This window comes from Pogona vitticeps, chromosome 14, assembly GCF_051106095.1.
Source record: "Pogona vitticeps strain Pit_001003342236 chromosome 14, PviZW2.1, whole genome shotgun sequence".
Classification (NCBI taxonomy): domain Eukaryota; kingdom Metazoa; phylum Chordata; class Lepidosauria; order Squamata; family Agamidae; genus Pogona; species Pogona vitticeps.
The window spans coordinates 2,357,767-2,382,966 of record NC_135796.1 but is presented as its reverse complement, the minus strand read 5'-3'; the positions used below and the strand labels follow the sequence as shown (position 1 = coordinate 2,382,966).

General features: G+C 44.3%; 1 protein-coding gene across 2 annotated transcripts in view; it reads right to left on the bottom strand.

Moving 5' to 3' along the window:
• The window catches only part of MORC2 (MORC family CW-type zinc finger 2), a 70,860-nt gene that overhangs the window by 25,293 nt on the left and 20,367 nt on the right, over positions 1-25,200 (bottom strand). For both annotated transcript variants that reach the window (XM_072983632.2, XM_078381565.1), the window contains one exon: positions 21,494-21,605. In XM_072983632.2, coding sequence (XP_072839733.2) covers positions 21,494-21,605 — 112 coding nt within the window. The remainder of the gene's footprint in view (positions 1-21,493; positions 21,606-25,200) is intronic.

The following is a 25,200-nucleotide window of genomic DNA, read 5'->3' as shown; positions in this document are numbered from 1 at the left end:
ACAGTCCACACTTGCTCCAATATATGGTTGTTTGAGACTGACATGAGGCAGATTTGTCAACGCTGACCTGTAGTCTGTAGTGGGTTGCAAACGTGGACGGCGTGGACCATGTAGCAGCCTTGCAAATGTCCTGAAGAGGGACACCTCTCAGAAACACCGTGGAAGTTGCTACCGCCCTGGCAGAATGGCTTTGACAGAACACGGAAGGGGTTTCCTAGCTAGTTCGTAAGCCAGATGTATGGCCTGGACGATCCATCTGGAGATGGTCTGTGGTGACACATGTTGACCTTTGTAGGGCTGGTGAGTAGAGACAAAGAGATGCTTGGAGGTCCTAAACAAGGAAGTTCTTTGAACATAATATGACAAGGCCCTGCGAACGTCGAGCAGGTGCAGAGATCGCTCAACAGGAGAAGATGGTTTAGGAAAGAAAGTGGGTAGTATAACTGGCCGACGAAAATGAAAACTTGTTGGAACTTTCGTGGTGTCTTGGAGCGGCCCTCTACTGTACACATTTCCTCTTTACTCAGATCAGCTGTCAAGATATGCCACGACAACGCCAATGCCATCTTGATAGCCCCTTTCTGGCCTCGTCAACCATGGTTCACGATGCTAATAAGACGAGTGGAGGAGTACATGAAGCTCCCGTACCTTCCTCATCTACTGACCCAAAACAACGGTCACTGCATATGGTGCTTAATTGCCTCACACGGCCTCCGTTTGAGCCTCTTGCTACTGCTTCTGAACATCTGCTCACCCTTAAAGTAGTTTTCCTTGTGGCTATAACCTCAGTGAGAAACGCGTCGGAACTGTCCGCTTTCCGGGTGGATCCTCCTTTCCTCCAATTTTTTCCAGATAAAGTCACACTGTATCCAGATTTTCCTTCTTGCCGAGGGCGATTACATCAATCTGTTAGAGAGAAAGACAAGCAAGATAATGGACTGGGGAAAATAATTAAGCCCTTCTATGGGAAAGACGACGTTGTCTTACTAGCATTGAAAGGACCATTGCCGATGCTCTGCTGAGGCAAATGAGTAGCATGAGCGCATCTCCATGTGAGCCCTTCCCTTGACCCCCTCTGGAAAGGTAGATTGGGCATTTGGCATTGGTAGAAGTGGCAAAAACATCCACCACAGGAGTGCCCCACTTCTCACAGATACGACGAAACACATCTTGATCCAGAACTCATTCGTGCATCATAACCGTCAGCCTGCTGAGACGGTCCGCCAAAACATTCTCTTGCGTGGAGATGTAAACTGCAGACGGGAAGATGTGATGCTCCAGGCACCACTCCCAAAACTGGACCGTCAGGTAGAGAAGGGCAGGAGAGTGAGTGCCGCCTTGCTTGTTGACATAAAAGGCGGCAGTGGTGTTGTCCGTCACTATCTGTACAGCTGTACCCTTGATGATAGGGAGAAAGGCACGGCAGGGTTTGAAGATCGCAAGAAGTTCTAAATTGTTGATGTGTAGAGTCGTCTCTGCTGGGGACCAGCGATCGTGAACTTGTCTGCCCGCGCAATGAGCACCCCAACCGACGGTGCTCGCATCGGTGTTAATTCTTGTTGTGAGACGCAGTGGAGCAAACAAGCAGCCCAAAAAGAGGTTGTAGGGCTTGGTCCACCATTGGAGTTGCTGAGCTAGCTCTGTTGTCACTACGAGCTGCTTGATGGGAGGATCCCTGAGAGGGTCGAAGAGGGACAGGAATCACTGACGTGGTGGACACCATCAGACCCAGCAGTCATTGAGCACAGTGCGCGGTGACCATTTGGAGTGGTCGGAATTGTGTGATGAGGGCAGTGATCTTTGTTGCCCGATCTCTGGGCAAGAAGGCTCTGGCCTTTCGAGCATCAAGGACGGCTCCCATGTACCTACCTGGCCACTTGAGAAGGGACGAGCTTTGATTTTTTGAAGTTTACTTGCAGGCCTAGGGTTTGAAGTAGACGTAACACCGTAGTGGTATGGAGCCTTGCCTGATGCTGAGTTGGTGCTACCAGGAGTCAGTTGTCTATGTATGGGTAGACAACGATTCCTCTTGTATGGAGGAACGCTGCCACAGGAGCCATACATTTTGTGAAGACCCTTGGCGTGGTAGAAAAGTCCAAATGGTAGAGCTGAAAATTCGAAGCATTTGAGCCCAAGGGAAAACCGTAAATACCTTCGATGGTCTTCTCTTATGTTTATATGGAAACAAGCATTGCTGAGGTTGATCACCACGAACTAATCCCCCTGTTGAAGAAGAGGTAGGATTTTTTCTAGGGTGATCAGTGATGAATCTATCTAAGTCTCTGAGGTCCAAAATGGGGCAAAAGGTATCATCCTTTTTTGGGGACCAAAAAGTACCTGGAGAAGAAGCCAGGATTGGGTGGGTCTGGGTAGACTCGAGATGGTTGATTTTTGCAGAAGGGTCTCTATTTCTTCCTTTAGGGGTAGGGACGGTGGCGTGATGATGACACGCTGTGGAGGAAGCTCTAAGAACTCTATGCCGTAGTTGTGAGCGATGATGGAAAGGACCCACTTGTCTGAGGTAATAAGAGACCAATTTGCAATAAAGGGCGATAACCGAGTGGCGTGAGAGGTGAAGAAGCCATAAGTAGTGAGAGAGAAGGATTCAAAGTCCCTGTTTTGACTTGCGGTCGGGTTTCCTGTAAGATTGTTGGGAACGGTAACACTGTTCCAGTTGGCGAGTCGGAAAGTTAGATTGAGGAGCGTAGTAGCGTTGTTTGCCCTGATAAGGTTTGGTGGTTTGGAAGGTCTGGAAGGTTGATTGGCGCTTCCAGGGTATCTTTGCTTATAGTAAGATTGAGAGGAGTAAGAACGTGCTGTTTTCTTAGCCTCATGGAGACTATTCAGGATGTCATCTGACTTAGGGTCAAAAAGACCAGTGCCATCAAAAGCCAGGTCGAGGATTCGCACTTTGGAGTCGTCTGTGATATTCACCGATTTAAGCCATGTGTGGCGTCACATGGCAACGCCTGTCATCAAGCTTTGCGAGGCAGAGTCGAGGATATGTCTGGCAGTAATACGCTCCTGTCTTATTAGGGCCATTGCCTCCTGATGAATGGACATGCCTCTGGGTTGAAGTTCATCTGGAGCAGCCTGAAGAGATGGAAGCACCCGATTCCACAGGTGCTGACAGTATGCGCCCATCACAGTGATGTAATTAGCGGCTCTGATAGTAAAAGAGGCAAAGAAGTATGTGCGACAGCCCAATATGTCCATTTTTCTGCCGTCTTTGTTATTCGGCATGGCTGAAGAGCTGGGCCTCGACTTGGATTGGGACACATCCACGATCAGCGAATTAGGCGCAGGATGTTTAACAAGAAAGTCGAGATAGGTTCTCCACTCGGCGGGACATCTGAGAGGTGGAGCAGGGTCTATCCCAGGGTTGCTTGAGCGTCCTCAACAGTGATGGAATAAAAGCAAGGCACAAGGGAGGGTTCTGATCCTCATCGATGTCTGCATAGACCTTGTCCATAGCAATATCAGGAGGCTTCTCCACGGGAAGGTCAAGGGCTGTCGCAATACAATTTATCATCTATGAGTAAGATGAGAAGTCGGCAGCTGGAGAAGGAGGATTCTTATCAAAGATTATCGATTCTAGTGTATTGTCATTAGGAGCTGAACCGTCGGAAAAAGAGTCAAAGAGTCATCTGAAATGTCATGAAAGTTAGAATGGTTGGACTCAGAAGGTTCCGGTAAAGGGCACGTCGGTTTCGATAGTCGCTTGTCTTTATGTTTGCTAGTACGTCTGGTACTGCGTTCGGTACCATGTTGTGTACCGGATTCTGTACCATGGTAAGGCTCAGTATTGTTAGCAGCAAGCACACTCGGTATCGTCAGTATCGCTGTCGGTATCGTGGTTGGTACCTATGCGAACCAATTGAAAAGAAGAGTCTGACTCGGAAGGCAAGCGAGCTGTTCTTTTAAAGCCGTCTCTGTTCCTGAGGTTCTTGTTCCCGCTTCCTCTTAGATCTGTCGGTACCATGAGCCCCCGTACCAAGGGAGCTTGTAGGTAAGTTCTTGTCTGCAAGCTTCGAACACTGCTGATGTAGGGAAGCTGACGACTTCGGTACCGCGGTATGCTTTGGTTTCTTGGTCGGTGATACCATGGTCAGTATCGACCAGTGTCGCTTATGATTGGTACTGCTGGGCTGATGAGCAGGTACAGAGAAGCACTCATCGGAAGAATCAGAAGATGAGGAAGAAGCCCCCGAGGATGACGAATTCGGGGCCACGGGGCTATAGAGAAGTCTTGGATCGTAAAGCTTCTCCATCTGCCTCTGCCAGCGCTTAATATATTTCTTAGAGAATTTCACCGGTGGCCAATCCTCTTTCATAGTACGGCTCTTGCTGCCTTTGGGGCGAGAAAGTCGAGCCCCTGGGGGGGAGACCTTTGGTCTCGACTGGGAATCTCCTAGCGGTGGGTCGTGGTGCTTAGTTTTGGCTTTCTTCTTCTTAGGTGACGGTGGCGGAGAGGGTGGTTCCGGAGCTGGCAGGGAAGGCGGAGGTGAAGGAGAAGGCGACCTGGGAGTACCAGGCACAGAGCCCCAAGACGGAATCTCAATGGGAGATTGTGGTGTCAGAATGGGGAGAGATGGGGATGGGTAGTCGGAACGCGGAGGCGGCAAAAGGTTGGTAAATGAATCATCCTACTGAGGAGACTTTCGCGGTTTAGATGGCAATGGAGAAGTCGGTGGTTTTATTTTAGAGGAGGACCCAGTGGAGGACTTCAAAGGTTGGGACGATTTAATTTTAGCCGATTTAGAAGGTTTAGATTTCATGGCTGGTAGGGGGGCTCAGAAGCCACAGAAGTAGATCCAGTTTCCATACCAGGTGGTAAAAGGGATTTCTCCCAAAGAGCTGCTCGCAAACGGAGCTCACGAAGTCGAAGTCCTTGTTTAGTGAATTTTTTGCAATGACGACAAGATTTAGGGATATGAGATTACCCCAGACAAAAAAAGGCAAAATCTATGTCCGTCAGTTGAGGGGATCTTCTTCCCACAGGAGGCACAACTTTTAAAAGTCACATTGGGTGCCATGAAAAAAGGGCGGGAAACGGAGTAGAGGGGAAAGGGGGGTGTAAAAGTCCAGGAAATAATATTTCTTTCCCCTTCTCCCTTCTTCTTTCCTCTTTTTAGTAAGAAATAAGGATACGAACGGTATCTAAAGACAAATCCGAAGTAAATTCTTTCACGGAGCTCTAGCCAGGAGACCTGCTGCAGCAGCGGAAAAAATGGAACCGAGGTAGCTGTTAGGGCGGGCGGACCATGAAGTCTTAGGGGGAGGGGCCAAAATTTTACTTGAAGCTCTAGAATATTCCAAAGCCTCTGCACAAGCGCAGATTAACCCATTAGTGTGTATTCACAGAGGCCACGAAGAACAGGTCTTTTTGAGTTTTGTCAATATCAATATCAGAATATTAACAGCAACCTTGGATGGATTTTCAGTATGATCCCCTTCATCTGCAAAGATTCAGGTTCTGAAGGATTGTTGAGTCACTTAAATACAATATTCCCAAAAAATTGGAGTGAAGGCTTGTGAGGTGGTTTTTCAGATCAAATTTTGTAAAACTTCCAGATTTTGCCTTAATAGGGGAGAGCAATGTAGTTTGCCCAAACAAAATAGGTACTTATTATCTTTATCAGTGTGTGGTACTCCCCCCCCCCCAATAAGATCATTATTTCTTAAAGAATACTGCACAAGCCATTAAAAAATTGGTGGAAATGCCAAACAACTTTTTAAAGCTAAGTAAAAAACAAAGAAAAAAATGACAACCAATATAAGGGTTGAAGAAAAAGTAAAAAGATAAGGATACAACTTAGTGGGGTAAGTAGAAGGTTCTGAAATCCTCCTGATACGTTCGCACGCAGATGAAGGAGAACAGAGAGCTCAGCATCAGGGGATGTTAATCATGTGCTGTAGCGATTTAGTGGTGGTGGGGAGACCATTGTCTTAAAAATCTGGAAATTCCAACTTTAGTTTCAGCGTAGGCAGCAAACCTCTTAATGTCAATCCACAGCAACCATGAATAAGAACTACGGGGCTTACCTGTAATTTTCAGTCTGTAATAGTATTAATATTGCTAATCAAATATAGCCAGTATTTTCCAGTCTTAGAACAAAGTTGCCATACATGAGCAAAGGTATATCTTATTACCTTTCTATCTAAAACAACTTCAGAAATGGATGGTGGCCTTTATCTAGAGCTCAGAAGAATCTGACACCTTTTGCTATCCTTGATGGCAAATTTGGGAAGAAGCATTATTTTGAACACTGAAAAACAGACTGAAGAAGGACAGGTTACCCACCAGTGACTTTGGTTCTTCGAGGGCTCCCCTATGCATGTACACAAAAACAGTGCTCTGAGGTGCTCCAGGAAAGAGACCTGGGGTTCTTCCGAGGGCTGACCTCTGGAAATGCATTCCTTAAAACTTTCAAGAATTTAAGGTTCAATCTTTGAAAAAGTTCAAAGATGGGTGATTTTGTGTCTAATGAGCTACTACTGCAGCCAAATAAACTTTTATAGTGGATAGTAATAGTCCAATTTTTTAAAGTGTAAAAAGGAATTGGAGTACAATATAGTGGTGCCTCGGCTTACGAACGTCCCAACATATGACCATTTCGAGTTACGACCAGCGCCGGCTGCAAAATTTTACTTCGACTTGCGGCCAGAGCTTCGAGTTGCGACTGGAAAAAGGCAGGGGAAAAAGGAGGGGAATTCAAATTTGCTAACTGTTGGTGGTGAAGAGGCTGCTTTTTTGTAGCTCTTTCACACCAGCAGTTAGAGTGTGCGCAATCGGAGGAGGCTTCGGATTGCCTGGAAGGTAAGGTGCTGCTTTCTATTTTTTAAAAACTGTTCTGGGTAGGTGGTTGTTGTAGGTTTTTCAGGCTCTTTGGCTGTGTTCTGAAGGTTGTTCTTCCTGATGTTTTGCCAGTCTCTGTGGCTGGCATCTTCAGAGGACTGGAGTAGGAACTCTGCCCATGCTCTGTTGCTGTTTGTTGGATAGTTGAGTATTTATAGCTGTGGGTACAGCTTTTGTCCTTTTCAGGAGATAGGGTGATCAGTGTGTTTTTTGTTGTGATGGGGGGGGGGGAGATTATCTGTCACTGTGATTGATGGGTGTCATTAGCTGGTCTTTTTTGTGTAATGATCCCTGGTCCTTGTGGCTGGGTAGAGTTCGTTGATCTTTTGCAGGTTGTGTTATTCAGTATTGGAAGCCAGGCCTTGTTTAGTTTTAGGTTTTCTTCTTTTTTGTCGAAGCTATGCTGATGTTTATGGATTTCAATGGCTTCCCTGTGCAGTCTAACATAATGATTGCTGGTGTTGTCCAGTACACTTCAGTATTTTGAAAAAGAATTTCATGTCCAGCTTGTTTTAGGGCATGTTCAGCTACTGCTGATTTTTCCGGTTGTTTTAATCCAGTCTCTCATGTTCTTTGATTCTGGTGTGGATGCTGCGTTTTGTGGTTCCAATATATACCTGGCCACAGCTGCAAGATATCCGGTATACTCCTGCAGTGGTGAGGGGATCCCTTTTGTCCTTTGCTGACCGTAACATTTGTTGTATTTTTGTGGTGGGTCTGAATACTGTTTGTAGATTGTGTTTTTTCAAAGTTTCCCTATGTGGTCCATGACCTCTTTGATGTATGTCAGAAATAATTTGTGGGTGGCTGTTTTTCCTCTTTAGCCTTTGAGAATACAGTGGTACCTCGCAAGACGATGACCCCGCAAAACAACAAATCCGCATGATGATGAGCTTTTGCGACCGCCATTGTGCAAAACAGTGATTCCTATGGGGGAATTTCGCTGGATGACGTTTTGGTCCCTGATTCCCCAGACGCTTTTTTCCCCGGGCCTGATGCTTAGCAAGAGGACGATTCAACAGCTGATCAGAAGCTCCGCAAAATGGCTTCCCTAGGGTGTTTTCTTTCGCAAGACAGCGATTTAAAATGGCTTCTGTATGGGCGATCTTCGCTGGACGACGACTGTTTTCCCCACTGGAAAGCATTAAATGGGTTTCAATGCATTCCAATGGGGAAACGCTTTTTGCAAGACAATGATTTCGCTAAACAGTGATTTCAATGGAACGAATTATCGTTTTGTGGGGCACCACTGTCCATTGTTCTGGGAGGGTTTTGCAGCGTGGTTTTTGGCTGGGGAGGGTTATGTTTCTGTGCTGTGATGGGTCTTGCAGAGTTTCTTTGTTTTTTGGTGTTTTTCCCCCCATTTCCGACGAGTCTTGTGGGTTTTGCTTGTTTTTTGCCCCCGCCAATTTCCAATGGGTCTTGGGGGGTTGTTTGCTTTCTGCTTTGCTTTTTTTGCATTTCCGAAGGGTCTTGCATAGTTTGTTCCCCCCCCCCTTCGGCTAGAATAGATTAATCGTATTTCCGATGGGTCTTGCAGTTCGGGGGGGGGGGGGGTTGGTGTGTGTTTTTCCCTTTGGCCGGAACGGATTAATTGCATTTCAGTGCATTCCTATGGGAAATGGTGCTTCGACTTACCCCCATTTCAAGTTACGAACGGAGTTCCGGAACCAATTAAGTTTTTAAGTCGAGGCACCGCTGTACATACAGTGGGGTCTTGACTTGAGAACTTAATACATATTGGAAGGCAGTTCTCAAGTCAAAAAGTCTGTAAGTCACGTCTCCATTGACCTACAGTGCATTGAAAACCGATTAATCCCGTAACAGGCCGTTTTTGTTCCATTTTGGTTTTTTTCTGGTCTGTAAGTCAAATCTCAGTCTGCAAGTCAAACCTAAATTTTGCGGCCAGAGAAGTCTGTAACTCAAAAAGTCTGTAAGTCAAGCCGTCTGTAAGTCAAGGGTCCACTGTAATGGCATCGGAATTGGGAGGTTCTTAATGGAAGTTGAAAAATCCTGAAACTGTTACCGTTTATAGCTCTAGAAAATGTTGGTAGGTGGTTTTCTTGCCTGTGGTAAGGCGTTTCTTATTGGTGAGAAATTCTCCAACCTGTTAGCTTGAGCTGCTCTACATCCAGACGGTGGACTAAATGGCTGTGGCAAGTGAGAAGGTGGCAGTACAGGGGAAGATGCCAACTGTTGTTTTGGCCACCAAGGTGTTACCAGTATTACTTTGAACCTGTCCCGCTGGATTTTGACAATGGGGCACTGGACGAGGGGAAACAAAGGTAACATGTAAAGCAGAGCATTTTTCCATGAGATGGTAACACTCCCCCCATGGAATGCTTCCCTATGCCTTCCTGTGAGCAGTAAAGGTGGCTTTTTTTTTTTTTGCTTGCATTCAAAACAAACGTGTCTATCCACCGGCATCCCTATTTGTGCATAAAGGTGCTGTAGACAGAGTGACAAAGGACAGGTTACTTACCTGTAAACATAGTTCTTCAAATGGATTCTCTATGAATACACACTGGTGGGTTAAACAGCGCCTGCGCTGGTCCTCTCGGAATCTTCCAGAGCTATAGGGAAAAAGATACAAAGTTTAGGTTGCCCTGTACTGCGCACACTCCTCCCGCCAGACCCTCAGTTCCATATGCCCGCACATAGAGAGAGTTGGAACTCAATCCACAGTGACGGACACGTGGGGAGGCCGGGCGGGTTGTGTGTATTCATAGAGAATCCACTTGAAGAACTATGTTTACAGGTAACTAACCTGTCCTTCTTCAACGTGGTTCTCTATGAATCCACACTGGTGGGTGACTACCAAGCTACTTACAGGATGGTGGGCTGTCACTGTAGCAGCGATGTGAGTACAGCCCTCCCGAATCTTGTGTCATTCTTAGCCCAAAGGTCCAGTCTGTAGTGTTTAATGAATGTAGACACACTGGACCAAGTAGCTGCTCTGCAGATGGAAGGTATGTCCACCCCTCCAGCAGGGCTGTGGATGTGGCTACAGCTCTTGTAGAATGAGCACGAAGTCCCTCAGGGGGAGGTTTATGCTGTAACTCGTAGGCCAAAGAGATAGTGGAAACTAGCCATCTTGCAAGTGTGGACGACGAAGCAGCAGATCCTTTTCTTTGGCCATAAAAACATAAAAAGAGCCTTTGGACCTTTCTAAAGTCCTTAGTTCTTGTAATATAAAAAGATAAAGCACGACGAACATCTAAACAATGGAGCGTACGCTCAACATCCGAAGCAGGATCAGAAAACAGGGTTGGCAGCAACAGCGGTTGGTTAACATGAAAATCCGACACAACCTTGGGAAGGAAGGAAACATCTGGATAGAGGATCACCTTGTCCTTAAAAAACTGAAGATAGGGAAAATCAGCCCGGAGCGCAGCAAGCTCGCTGGCTCTACGGGGCGAGGTGATAGCAACGAGAAATAAAGTCTTAAGAGACAAAAATTTCAAATCACAAGTAGCCATAGGTTCGAAAGGAGGGCGGACTATGAATGAAGTACCACCTGTAAAGACCATTGGGGTAAAGGCCGTCTCACAGAAGGTCGCATGTTAGACAGGCCTCTGAAAAAGGCTTTCACCGTTGGACGAGAAAACCATCTGGAAGACTGTGAGTCCCGTGGTTGAAAAGTCACTATAGCTGATGTGTATACTTTCAACGTAGACTTGGTTAAACCTAAGTCAAATAGATACCGGAGATATAACAGCAAGGTAGATAGCGAGACTGGGGAAGGTTGTAGACCTCGCTCCGCTGTAAATCTCAAGAAACCTTGCCACTTGTTTTGGTAAAGTCGTGTTGTTGATGGTTTTCTTGCCTTTTCAAGCACCTCCTTTACCGCTGGGATATCCTCCAGGCTGTCAGATGGAGGGATTCCACATCTGGGTGGTAGATCGACCCCGATAATCAGGTGGAGGAGAGGAGGAAGTTTCGACCGCCATCTGAAGGAGCAGAGAACCAAGGTTGTCTGGGCCACCAGGGTGCAATCAAAATTGCCTCCGCTTTCATCTGGAGGGCCCTGGCTCTGAACCATGGGAATGGGAAGAAACACGTACAGGAGGCCTCTACCCCATGGAATCATGAACGCGTCTCCTGATGACCCGTGGCCCCGTCCTGCACGAGATGCATAGGTCAGACATTTCTTGTTGTTCACAGATGCAAACACGTCAATGCTCGGTGTTCCCCACTTGATGCATATTGCTCGGAATATTTCGAGGTTCAATTCCCACTCGTGGTTCTGAGAGGAACGGCGACTCAGTTGGTCCACTACCAGATTGTCCTCTGTAGCTATGTGAATGGCCACTGGGTAGATGTGTTTCTGGTAGCACCACTCCCAGAGGTGTATCGCCAGAAGCAGAAGGGATTTGGACTTTGTCCCCCCCTGCTTGTTCATGTAGAACATGGCTGTGGTATAGTCGGTGACTAGTTGAACCGCTCTTCCGTGCACAAGGGGTAGAAAGGACCTCAGGGCTTTTATGATGGCCAAAAGCTCTAAATGGTTTACGTGCAGTTGCTTCTCCTGCGAGGACCACTGGGCATGGATCTGATGACCTCTGCAATACGCTCCCCATCCCAGGGGACTGGCATCCGTCGTAACCTGAATAGTTAGTTGAAGTGGGCGAAAAGGACGTCCTACCAGCAGGTGAGGCCGAAAGGTCCACCACTGAAGTTGCTGAGCCAGTTCTGGTGCCACCACTGAAGCTGCTGAACCAGTTCTGGAGTTTGTTCTGGTTGTTGTGGAGTGGATTGAAGAGTGACAACATCCAAACCTGGAGGGAACGCATTTTGAGGCGGGCATGAGAGAGAGTCGAAGTTGTGGAGGCCATGAGGCCCAACAGATGTTGTGCGAGTTTTGCCCTCACCCTTGTGTTGGGTCTGAACTTTCTTATGGCGTTGAGTATTTTCTGGATGCAATCTGGAGGCATAAACATCCGAGCTTGGACAGAATCTATCCTCGCTCCGATGTAATCCACAACTCGAGAAGGACGTAGCTTGGACTTTTCGTAATTTATTGTCAGGCCCAGTGCCCGTAACATCTGGAGGACACAATGAGTGTCTTGTAAAGCTTGGTGTTTCGATTTGGAGACAATCAACCAATCGTCTATGTAGGGGTACACCTGGATCCCCTGAAGACGAAGGTAAGCCGCCACGGGCGCCATACACTTGGTGAAAGTCCTTGGTGCCGTGAAAAGGCCGAATGGTAGGGCCACAAACTGGTAAACAGTGTTGTTGAAGAGTAGACACAGGTATTTCCTGTGGTTTCTGTGTATGGTGACATGGAAATACGCGTCCTTCAGATCCACCACCACAAACCAATCCCCCTGTCTCAGAAGATGAACGATGGAGTCTAAGGTCACCATCTTGAACTTGCGTAGTTTGAGAAACTTGTTGAGGTTTCTTAAATCCAGGATAGGCCTCATACCCCCGTCCTTCTTGGGGACCAAGAAGTCTCGGGAGTAGAAGCCGTTCAGGATGTCCTTGGGTGGTACAGTTTGAATGGCTCCCTTCTGGAGAAGAGTGAGGATTTCCTCCTTCAGGACAGGGTCATAAGATGTAGGGGAGACCTGTCCTAGAGGGGGCAACTCGATAAACTCCAGGTGGTAGCCGGAGCTTATAATGCTGAGGACCCAGGTGTCTTGTGTTATGAGTTTCCAATTGTGCAGGTAAGGAGAAAGGCGGGTGGCGTGGGTGGTCAGAGAGTCAAAGGTACTGTTTTTGTTTCTTCCCAGGAGCTTTGAAGGACTGCTATCTATTGGAAGGTTGGTGCTTGAAAGTAGAAGAAGAAGACGTAGCCTGAGAAGGGCGATGAGGAGGCTGACTACCATAAGGTCGGTAAGTACTGGTAGAGGGTTGCTGGTAAGTTTGGGTGGTGTATCTTGAGTGCCATTGAAACTTTGGTGGCTTGGGTTGTGGCTGTACAGAGTATGATTTAGCTGTTTTCTTACTCTTGTGCAGATTTTCCAAGTTTTCGTCGGTATTCTGGCTAAAAAGACCTGAAGCGTCAAAAGGTAAGGTCTCCACTTTGGATTTAATATCTTTGACAATACTGGCAGAGCGGAGCCAGGCATGTCGCCTCAATGTGATAATGGAGGCAACATTTTTTGAAGTGGCCTCTGCTACATGGCGGGCAGCAAGACGCTGATATTTGGAGACAGTCAGTGCCTCTGCATGGGTGTTCAAACAGAGCTGCCTGATGTCATCCAGAGCTGCTTCTAGTGCAGGCAGAACTCTGGACCAAAGTTGTTTTTGATAAGCCCCCATAGCAAACAGGTAACTGACCGCCCGTAAAGTAAAAGTAGTCATAGAATATAGTCGGCGTGCCAGAATTTCCAACTTCCTCCCTTCCTTATTGGTTGGCGTAGGATGGTCCTTAGGAGGAGTCTTGGATGAACTAGACTCAACTATAAGGGAATTTGGCGCAGGGTGCATCACTAGAAAGGATGTGTCCTTGCCATGTATACGATAGAGATTTTCAGTCCTCTTGGAAATGGTCGTGGGATTAGCTGGGTGCTCCCAAAATTTCTTTATTAAGTCCAAGAGTTCAGGAATAAAGGAGAGGCTGACTGGATGGGCCCTCTCAGCCTCAATATCGCCAAAAATAAGGTTCTCTTCCCTTTGGGGAGACTGTTCGACTGCTAATTTGAGAGCTTGTGCCATACGAGCTATCATCTGTGTATATGAGGAAAAATCCTCTGTAGGTGATGATGGCTTTAAATTTGCAGCCTCTGGAGGTAGTGGTTCCCCTGGAGTGGGAGTGTCTAAGGAGACCTCGGAGTCATCATTGTCCTCTTCATCAGAAGACTCCTGAGGGTTAGGCTGAATCTCCTCAGTGGCAAGAAGATGGCGCCGAGGAGCTTCAGGCAATGGTTGAGCCAGTCCTGTCACCTGCAGTGGTTGTGAGGGACGTTTAGAGAGGTCTAATGCTGCAGTCGATGTTGAAGCTTTACTCACATTGACGTCGAGGGGCCTCTTCGACGGGGGGCTTCTGTGGGAGGAGCGAGAGCGATGGAGATTGGCGGCACCATGAGGATAATCTTAGCCTTTGTTTTAAGCTTTTGAGAACCCGCCTTTTCCTTCGGTGCTGATGCGGATGGGACCACAACATCGGAGGAATTTTTCTTGCCGGTGCTTTGCTTCTTAGCCTTGCTTTTCGATGGCTTCTTCGAGACTCCTTTGGCTGGTTGAGAGGGAGGTGTGGACACTACAGTCACCTCCGAACGCAGTCGATGTGAATCGGACAGACTCCATGTCGGAAGGTTGGGATGCAGACAAAGTCTGGTTCCACAGATGAAATTTCAAGCGTTGCTGACGAGACTTAAGGATCACTTTCGTAAACTGTTTGCAGTGTTTACAATTAGCAGAAGAATGAGTCTCTCCCAGGCAAAAAAGACACAAAGAATGGTGGTCCTGAAAAGGTAGCTTTCTGGAGCACGAAGAGCAATGGCTAAAGGGTCCCTTTTTAGCTGACATAAGCCAAGGAAAAGTGAAAACAGAGGCAATAGAAAGGTCAGGCAGTCCACGGTCAGGGCAACAGAACGATCAGATAGCGAGAAACGAGCCAAAGTCAAGCCAAAAATCAGTAAAAAAGCGATATAATAGAGCTCTGAAAAGCAAGAGGTTCCAACTCCATGCGTGGAAAAATGGAACTGAGGGTCTGGCGGGAGGAGCGTGCGCAGTACAGGGCAACCTAAACTTTGTATCTTTTTCCCTATAGCTCTGGAAGATTCCGAGAGGACCAGCGCAGGCGCTGTTTAACCCACCAGTGTGGATTCATAGAGCCGCCTAGAGTGGTCTATCGACTAGATAGGCGGGATATAAATAAAATAAATAAATAAATAAACAAACCACGTTGAAGAAACGCCAATTCATGTTTGTATTAATGTGCGGCTGAGGAGATCTGCCAGTATTGTTGCCTCCAGAGACCTGGACGGCTACGGGAAGTATTCACCTGGCAATGCACCATTTCCAAAGTTGAATCATCAGGTTGAGTAAACGTAGGGATTTTGTGCCACCCTATTTATTTAGGTAATACGCTGCAATTGTACTGTTCATCGCGATCAGGAGTCTTGCCAAAAAGAAAATGTTAGAATGCTTTCAGCGCTCTGTGTATCGCAAGGAATTTGAGGAAACTGATGGTGATTTGTCTGTTCATACAGAGACCACAGAGCATGTATGTCCTTGTTGAAGCAACGTGCCCCCACATCTGGTATTACTGGTGTCAGTGACTACCATTATGTTTAGTTTAGTTGCCAAAAGGGTAGTTGCTTCCAGAGGTCTGGAAAGGAAATCTTTTTAAACTGGGAATCCTCCCGGTCGTCATAGTTCAGGTGGTAATAAGTTTGAAGGAGTCTCATTTGTAGTTTGGGCATGCTGAACCGCTGTTATGGGTAAGAATGAATTGTGGAGTTCAGGGACTGAGACATCTGCATGACACTGTAGATGAAGTTGTTTACTTTGTCACAAGACAGGTAAGCCCACACAGTTTTCAAGTTGAGAATGGATCCTATGTACTGGATTACCTGGCAGGGAACAAATGGTGACTTTTTTCATACTGATGTTTGGACTGAGACTCAAACGGTGAAATCAAGGTTTTGGAGTAATTTATCCCAAGTATGTGCTGTCAACAGCCAACCATCAAGGTATGGGAAGATGGTAATCCCGTGAGGTCTAAGGTAAGCTGCAACTGATGCCACACACTTTGTAAACATCATTGGAGCTGTTGACAGCCCAAATGGAAGGACACAGGATTGGTAGATCTGGGGGCCTATGATGAAGCACAGTAATGGGTGGTGGTAATCCCATATGGAGAAGTGAACGTAGATGTCTTTTAAATCTATGGCTACAAACCAGTATCGGCTTTGGAGGAGTGGTAGAATGGTCTGCAGGGTTAACATCTGAAAGTGCTTGGTTGTAATGTATTTCTTGATGCCTTTCAGGTCTAATAGAGACCTTTCGGTAGTGTGGGCGGCATATAAATAAATAATAATATTGGCCTCTGCCATTTTCTTTGGCACTGTAAGATAGCAGGAATAGAAACCATTTGTCACCAACTCCCATGGGACCTGAGTAATCGCGTGCTAGGCCACGTCTGCCTTGAGGAGTACAAATGGAGTGGCAGTTTGGATGCGGCCTGTTGGGGGAAGAGGGCAAAATTCTATGGCATAACCATGGTTTATGATGTTCAACACCCAGGAATTTGAGGTGATGTTGTACCAATTGCTTATATACAGGGCTAGTGCTGACAATGGATTGGAGGTTATAGTGCTGTCAGTCTCGGAAGTGGGGAGTCTAAGATGCTGTTTACGTTTTTTTCTCCTGATTTTGGCTGATTGTTTGTACTTATTATAGCTTGAGCAGCAATTGTAAGGTTGGGTTGCAGGTTGATGTTGAAACTGTGGTTGTGATATTGGTGAGCGGTATCATGGATTTTGGTAGTTTCTGCTTCAGTAAAGCTTTTATTATTATTATTATTATTATTATTATTATTATTATTATTATTAGTAGTAGTAGTAGTAGTAGTAGTAGTAGTAGTAGTAGTAGTAGTAGTAGCAGCAGCAGCAGCAGTTTTATTGTTGTCTGTGTTGCTATAGGTTGAAGCCCATATGACTGGCTGCGGTCTTTCTCTTATGGAAGTCCTGCTTAAAGTCATCAGCTTTGCTACAGAAAAGACCATCCCCCTCAAATAGTATGTCTTCAATACAGGTTCCTGAGATATAAGACATACCTGAAGACCTGAGCCATGCATGTCAGCACAGTTAGAGCTGATGCCATACTCTCAGCAGAACAGTCAGCAGTAAGATGAGTAGAGTGAATTTGGTGACCTGCGAATGAGTAAGCCTCTTGTTGAAAGGAGAAGCCTTACATCAGTTTATCCTCAGGCAAACATGTTATTACAGGTTGAAATTGTTCCCAGATGAACTGATGATATGTCCCCATTATGACCTGCCTACTGGATATTCTCATGTGGAGGGTGGTAAAATAGTTCTTCTGTCCATCATCCGAGGTCCACTTCTGTGCTTCATTTGGGTAGTCTCTACTATAGTGGAATTTGGTGTTGGATATTAAAGAGGAAATGTATGTTCTCCTCTTGTACCCTGCAGAAATCTTCTATTTTCTTAGAGGTTGGTGGTATGGTAGATGGCTTTTTCCAAGATTGCTTAATGAGATTGGTTAGTTTTTGTAGCATTGCTAATTTGAGATTTATCGGGAGCATTCTTTTGGACCCTAGCAAAGATAGCCTCTTTTTGCAGAGAATGCAGATTAAACTATTCGTAGCTGTAGCGCTTAGTCATCATTTCCATTAGATCACTGTATGATGCAAAATCCTCTGTTGAAGAGAGGAGTGCTATCTCGTACAAGTCTTGGGATAAGAAGGCAGGTATTTTTATACACAGAAAAATACGGTGTTTGTTCCTCTATCACAGGTATGACTGGGGTTTTGTGCTCCCTTGCCATTGGAGGAGCAGTCGGATTTGGCATCTGGAGCTGCACTGATGGAGAGGTAAGTGCAAAATTTGAGTCTGGTGGTGGTAGGACGACAATACTGCGAGTTATTTGTTGTTGTTGAGATTCCGTGGTTAGATGATGCATTTTTTTTTTTGTAAGGGGGCTGCCTCTCAGGGGATGGTAAGAGACCATGGTAGGATGGAGACATGTGTTCAATTGTGATTCAGATCTGGAATGGTTTGATCTAGCAGAGTTGTGCAGTACTTCAGTATATTCATGTCATGGGTGATGAGACTGATATGGTTTAGCGAGTGGACTTGTGATCTCGTTATCAAGGGGAAGCTTCTGGTGAGTAGCATCACTTGTGTCTCCAACACAGTGGTGATAGTAAAAATAATTCAGTGGGCAAAAGAATAGTGTTGGCCGTCCTGTATCTAAGATCCAGTGTTGAAGAATGATACTGAGACTGACATCATGGGGACCTCAAATGAGAGGATCTTGAATATGAAGGTCAATCACCACGACACAAAGAGTTACAAGGCAGATAGCGGACAGAGAAATGTACAGAAACTCCATCTATGTTGTAGTGAACTGGAGGCTCACTTAAATGGTGGTGAGCTCTTGGAAGGGATTCAGCCCAATGACCGATTCCTCCGTATGTCCTCCCCGTCACTGAGAAGCTGGGAGGAGCATTCATCTCATGGTGATGTTCCCGGGGTTGGTAATTTCAGAGACAATAATGGGATACTTCGTACTGATGAGCTATGAAGCTCTCCATCCAATACAGAGCCAATGGTGTGGGGGTTGGCTTGCCAGTTCAGTAATTCTCAAGTTTGGAATAAAGGTGTGGGTATTTCTGTCACCTTTGGTAGACCGTTATGCCCGTCCTGTTCCATTTCAGAACAATTTTGTTTTTAGAGTGTGAGATGTGCTTTGACTTCAAAACATTTAAGATTTTGAGGCTGCCCTTGCATATTGAAGGCTGTACGCTTGATTCCAGGGTGTGGGGTGTTGTTCCAAATCCTCCTTTACCAGATGAAGAATTGGGGCAGAATTCTTTGCTGGGGCTGCGGAAAGGGAGGCTGAAGATTTCAGGGATTCTTCCCAAATATGTGAACACAGTCTAGGTTGTTGGGTTTTTAGAGCTAATTTGGCAAAACATCAGAAAATTAAGAAGGGCTGAATTAGATGCCTTCGCCCAAATAAAATAAGCAAAAGTATGACCATCGGAGTGTGGAATTTTAGACCCAAAGCCAGAACAGAGTTTCATTAAAGGCAAAAAGGACGTAAAACGTAAACAGAAAATCCACTAGCAAGAAGCAGGACAGGAAAAAAGCAGGGAAGGGGGAAAAACAGTTAAGTAGTAGAATAAGTAAAATCTCTCTTTAAAATATATAAATTATATAAATAATTTTAATAAACAAAATTAAATAAAATATATAAATAAAATACTAACTACAGGAAGAACGAGAAAAGAGAAATAGGACATCTACTGTTAAGTAGAAATGTAAGGCTTCGTAGCAAGAGGAGGACGTCTCTCTCTCTCTCATGGCGGACAGAGAGAGGCTGAGGAACACGGGCAGGGTATACGTTATAAATTTTAGGAATGGAAGGTGAAGGCTTTGGAACATTCCAAAGGATTGTCTGCACAGCTGCAAAAACCCTTTTTTGTGTGCATCTGTAGAGGCCACAGAAAAAATATATATTACTATCCATTTCTCCTTCTACAAAGTATGTAGGGCAAAGAAGCCTAGCCCAGTTCTTACAGGAGAAAGAATGCAAATGAGATCATAATTCTATTGCTGTGTATCTAGGACAGGTAGGCCACAATGAAGATGGTAATTTTTTAAAAAAAACCTATAGCAATTTATACCAGAAAACATTTCTTTAAATGATAATGCTCTTACCTGTTGGGAGATGTTGACTTGTAAAGTGTAAACTCATCTTTGCACTGTTCATTTAAGAAGGCCCTCTTGTCTCTCCTTGCTATTCTTTGGAAGTCAGCATTCAATTTTCTGTAACTTTCCCTATCTCCCTTGCATTTTGTTTCCTTCTCTTCTCTGCTATTTGCAAGGCCTTGTTGGGCAGCCACTTTCTGTCCAGAGGTAATGTAATGCTAAACTAATGTTTCAAACTAATGAATAAAGTGTGAAAACTAGATAGTTTGCTTTAAAAAATAAAATTAAACACTTCAGGGCAACTACGGAGAAAGAGTGCTGTCCAAAACATCACACCCAGCTTAGTATATCATCAGAATACCATACAGTCTTGACTGCTCCCTGTTACATACAGCACTGATGTTACCTGTCTGTCATGGGTTTGGAGGGAAAGTTCCATCCTATGGGGAGTGGAAGGCGGGACATCAGGAGGAGGGGCTGTACTGTATATATATGTGGAGCTTGTGTGAAGCTGGAGGAGAAGCTGGAGAAGAGCTGAGAGAAGAAGCTTGAGTGGGAGTCTGTGTGTCAGACAGGGTACTACTGTGTGTCAGTCAGTACCAACCTGATAGGTTCAGGTGTCTGTATGGTTAGCCAGAACTGATAGGTTCAGGGTCTGTGCTTCAAGTTAAGTGTTCTGTGTGAACCAAACTGTGTGTATGTATGATTGAGACTAAGCCACGTTACTGTATCTTATTCACTTGATCATTTTATTTTCCCTGTGTGTTGTTTTAAATAAACCTTATTCTTTTATTTGTTAAAAATCCATCCCTGGTCTGTGTGACTTCTTATAGAGAATGGTTGGTGGCAGCTTAGTGAAACTGTGACATCCTCCAGTAGGTCTGGGTTTGTCACACTCCCCCCCAATTCTTTTTGGAAAATGAAACAATTAATCACATGGGGAAAACATTGCTCAAATTGCACCAGCTAAAAAAAAGTAGAAGCCCCAGTGACAGAGGGAAATAACTCTGCATCTGAAGCAAAAGACTGGCCTGGTTCACATTGCCCTTTGCATCATGTGGTCAGTTTTTAAAAGTTCAAATACATTCTTTCTACTTCCACAGCAAATCCTGTACTTGCCAGTGCAACCGCAGCATAGGCATTTTAATGTCTGCAGCGATCAGAAGACTGCACACAAATAGTCACCTCTGCTTCCAATTACATGGTCAACTTGCCTTCTGTATTGGGGATTTGGTGACAAATGGGCTAACTAAGGCATGTATTTGGAAATAAATATGTTGTTAGCTTCACAGTCGCTCTTCCACTTCTTTACGGCTCATAGGCTGAATCCTCCACCAAATGTTTGATTCTGCTTTATTTCCTACTCCTGCACTGCAGTTACCTATTGATATCAACACATCCTATATTTAGAGATATGATCAATTTCCAAAAGCACGGGCAGTCTATAGGAGGCAGCTTAGTGCTTCACCCAACATGCTTTCTAAAAAGAGCTGCTTGTGCCATGAAATTTCTCAATTTCTGAGAAATTGTCATGAAATTTCTTAACAACAGTGGTAATATATGCCTGAGAAAACAAAAGAGAGAAAGGAAACAGAAGGAGAGAACTCCTAACTTTCTCACGACTCTTGTCAGAAGAGGCAACTCCCAGCTCTTGACATTCTGAATGGAGTCCAAGTAGATCCAAAAACTGTATGTGTGACACCCAAAATCCACGAAGAATCTCTTTGTTGTCCCAATATCCTGCAGCAGGATGTTGCTTCACCCTTCTGTCTGCATCAGCTTTGGAAAAGATCAGAAGCAAAGAACCTCTTCCTGTATATAACTTAGTAAAAGTGATATTATTCCCAGCAGGGCAGTTGGTACAATATTGTTTAGTTTTTAACTGCACTTGTTTCTGACTTTCATCAAAGTTGGTGCAAAGTGACAGGTGACACTCCATCCCTCTATGTTTCTTTTTTAGGTGTGGACGACCTTGGTGGAAGTCACATGCAAGCGTTGGCTAGTTAATTCTACCAAATCTGTGGATTCCTGGGTTAGCTGGTTTCAGTGAAAACCAAAATAAACTTTAAAAAAGAGATTTGAATAGACACAGTCTGAAATCCCACACATCTGTGTGTAAAACCACTTCTGTATCACTTCTGTATTTGCATGTACTCCCTATTCCATCCGTCTATGACTCAAGGGTTGAAGCTCCTCTCAGCTGAAAGCCCAGAACAGTCATGTTGGATTTTCCACAAAAACAATTAAATGCAGCTTAGACTGCCATTTTCATCAAACCTACGTTCCCTCTGGTGGTGTTTCTGCCATCTGGATATCTCGGGGATCAGAGGTCACATCCAGCTCAGGTTCACCATTATCCATCAGTTTGAGGTTGAAGATAATCACCAAGGTCCCTGAGACATGAGAAACAACGATATTAAGCTTCTCATATGCTCATTCTTCCCTTGAGTACAAAGCTACGTTAAGTTCATCAAAGACAAATAGTATTTTATTTTCCATTTTCCTGACTTTCCCTAACCGACTTGATTTTCTTGGCCACCATTTCACAAAAATTAAAAAATTAACAGATGATATTAAATAGAGAATGTTCCATGGCTTAAAATTACACACTGAAGTGCTTTTTTTTTTTTTTTGGTCAAAATGGAGACGTCCTTGAACACTGTTAATTCAGAAACACATCTGGTTTCAAACTCGACAAAAATCACATAAAGATGGAAAGATCCGCAAGAGTAAACACTAAATGAGGATGAATGACAATATTTTTGCCAAAGGTCCAAGACAGTATTCCACTTATATTCTTTGGAATTAGAAAGTGATCAATCTCAAATACCATATACTCTTGAAGAAAAATTTCACATTTCCTTGTAATGGCACAGGTATAGCTGGATGGTCAAAAGTGCTTTTCTTAGTTATGGTAATGTTGACAGTTTTTCAAATTTGTGAAGATCAAGGAATCATACATTTAAATCTTACTGTATTTAAGTACAGTAACCGGATCAGGCAATGCAGAATAGTTCTATTTACTCAACAGCTGCTGCTGAAGTGATTGTTTACAATGTGCAGCACAAGCGTTCTCAACCAGCAGGCCCTTCCCATCCCTTTAGCTACTGCCTCCTGCAAGGAAGCATCTTTTGGTGTCTGTGCTTTCTGGAAACACAGCCTCTCTGAGTAGTCAGAGGGGATAGAAGATTCATAACCTTCTGGCTGAAACCATCAAATACATGTTTTAGTGAATCAAGTTTACAGGAAATGTAGCTGCGTTGCTGGAAGATATTCTTGACTATTTTAAGCAGTGAGGAATCAATGATCTCATGTAAAATCAAGCAAACATTTTCTTTGGTTATACTTTGCATTCTCAGATGATTACCAATCTGATAATATAAGGAGTGTGGGTTGAGTTTCTGGATCTGGCCCCACTGCCTGACACTTTTTGGGGGAACATAAGTCACTCACCACTTCTTTCAGTAGTATCAATTCATCAATCTACAGTTTTTCAGCAGATTTTTTAGAAAAAAGAAACTTAAACTCTTGTTGCTATTTTTTATATGCCCATGTTTTTTTTAACTACAGTTGGTTTCTCTATGCGTAAGATTTCCTGAACGTTCTTCCTTTCTTTAAGCAGAAGCATCAATAGCACTCCTTAAGAAAATAAGGCAATCCAAAGCAATTAAAACAGACTCAGTGGAGGAGCTGGAATGTGTTGTTCCTGCATCGTTATCTTAAGTTTCTTCGCCTTGGATCCTATGAATCATTGACCTCCAAAAGGTTCCGAATCTTTGCCTAAGCCAAGAATGAGAAGAGCCCTCAGTTTCTCTATGGTTGAAATCAAAGCAATCAGATCAGCCCATAAAGCTTTTCATGGGGAAATCGCAACTTTGACTTTTGTGTCTTTATTTAAAAAAAGGCTCAGGTACTGTTTTATACTTCAACAAACTAATCTTCTGTTGCCGTTTTTACAAAACCTGAATGTTTCTGCCTATTTCTTGACACTGTTGAATACCGTGATAGCAGTTTCAAGATACGCATCATTAACTTGAGAGAAGAAAACTGAGGGGGAAAAGGATGGTACTCTTCAAATATCTGAAAAGTCGTCATCCAGAATAGGGGCAGAATCTAGTCTCAATCATCCAGAGAGCAACACACGTAACAGTGGGTTCAAGCTACAGGAAGCTAGATTTTGGTTCCATATCAGGAAAAATGTGCAGTTAGGGCAGTACGACACTGGGGGTGTGGCATGCTCGCAGGGGGCGGAGTGCACTCGTGCACATGCGCACGGCAGCACTCACGGGGGGGCGCAGGAGATCTGTGTCCGTGGCCCGGTCCTGCCTAGGCCACGGACCACTGCTGGGTCATGGACCAGGGGTTGGGGACCCCAGCTTTAGAGAGTCAATCCATCTTGTATCTGGTCTTCCTCTTTTCCTGCTGCCTTCCACCTTTCTCAGAATGATTCGTCTTTTACAAAGAATTCTGCCTTCTCACAATGACACCAAAGGAGGACAGCCACAGATTCAACATTTTTTTTTTCCTCCAGAGATAGTTCAGGCTTCATTTGATCTAGGACCCATGTTTGTCTTTCTGGTGGTCCAAGGTATCCGTAGAGCTCTCCTGCAGCAACACATTTCAAATGAATCTATTTTTTTCCAGTCAACTTTCATTACTGCTCCAACTTTCAACACCCATACATGGTGACTGGAAATACAAGGGTGTGGATGACTTTAGTCTTGGTATCCAGTGACACATCCTTACACTTCTGGAACTTTCCTAATATCTTCATTGCTGCCCTTCCGAGTCTCAGTCTGATTTCTTGGTTGCAGTCTCTATTTCAATTGATGGCTGAACAAAATCTTTAACAATTTCTTCACTGCCAACATTAATGTTGTCTAGTATTTCTGTAGTCATGATCTTTGTCTTAATGTTCAACTGCAATCCTGCTTTGGCACTTTCTTCTTTCACTTCCAATAAAAGTCATTTCAAGTCACTGCTGCTTTCTGCCAGTAAGATTATGTCATCTGTATATTTAAAATTATTGATATTTCTTACACCCATTTTCATCCCTCTCTCTTCTGAATTTAGTCTGTCTTTTTGTATGATATGTTCTGTGTACAGATTGAACAGATAAGGGGATAAAATGCACCTTGCCTACTACACCCCTTGGCATCTCCTTTCTTGAAGATGAAAATGCATATTGAATTTCCTAGTTGTGGGCCATTGCTTTGTTTTCCATATCAGTTGGCATATTCTTATTAGGATTTTGACAGACTCCGTCTGTGTGACTCCGTGCTTAACTCTGTATTACATTAATATATATATAGTACATTGTTATATTTTAAAAACTTCACCTTTATTAACAGTTTTGCATACAAAGTCTCATCTCTAAACCAATCAAGAGTACAGCAATCTTATAGGACATTTCTTCTAGCTGGTTAGAAAAAATAATGACTAGCTACTAAGTCTAGTCAGTCAACATTTGCTGATTTCTGTCAAAACAGTGACATTGTCAAACCAACCGAAACCGATTCTGATTTGTCTAAATCCAAAAAACACTCAACTGCAAAAAGCCAGTCAACTTTTCCATTAAAAATGCTATTATATATAAACATGTTTTATCCAGTTTCATTGTCGTCAATTTTAAGTTTGTAAATGTTTTCAAAACTGTACTACAGAAATATGTGTGCATCGTACTGGAAGCATTGAAGAGAAAGCTAGACAGCCATCTGTCTACTCGGACAAGGCTTCCTGCTTTGAGAAGGGAGGTTGGACTAAATGGCCTTAGAGGTCAATCCAACTCCATTATTCTACGTATGATAATTACATCGTATTCCGCCTCTTCTCTACCACAATGGCCAGACATCTGGATTGTCCTCCAGTGACAGCATCTCAAGAAACCTATGAATAACTGGATGTAAATATCCTGAATTTCAACCAATTTCTATTTCCCTGACTTCCCAGAACACAACCAAGTTCCTATCAAAATCATACACAGATTCA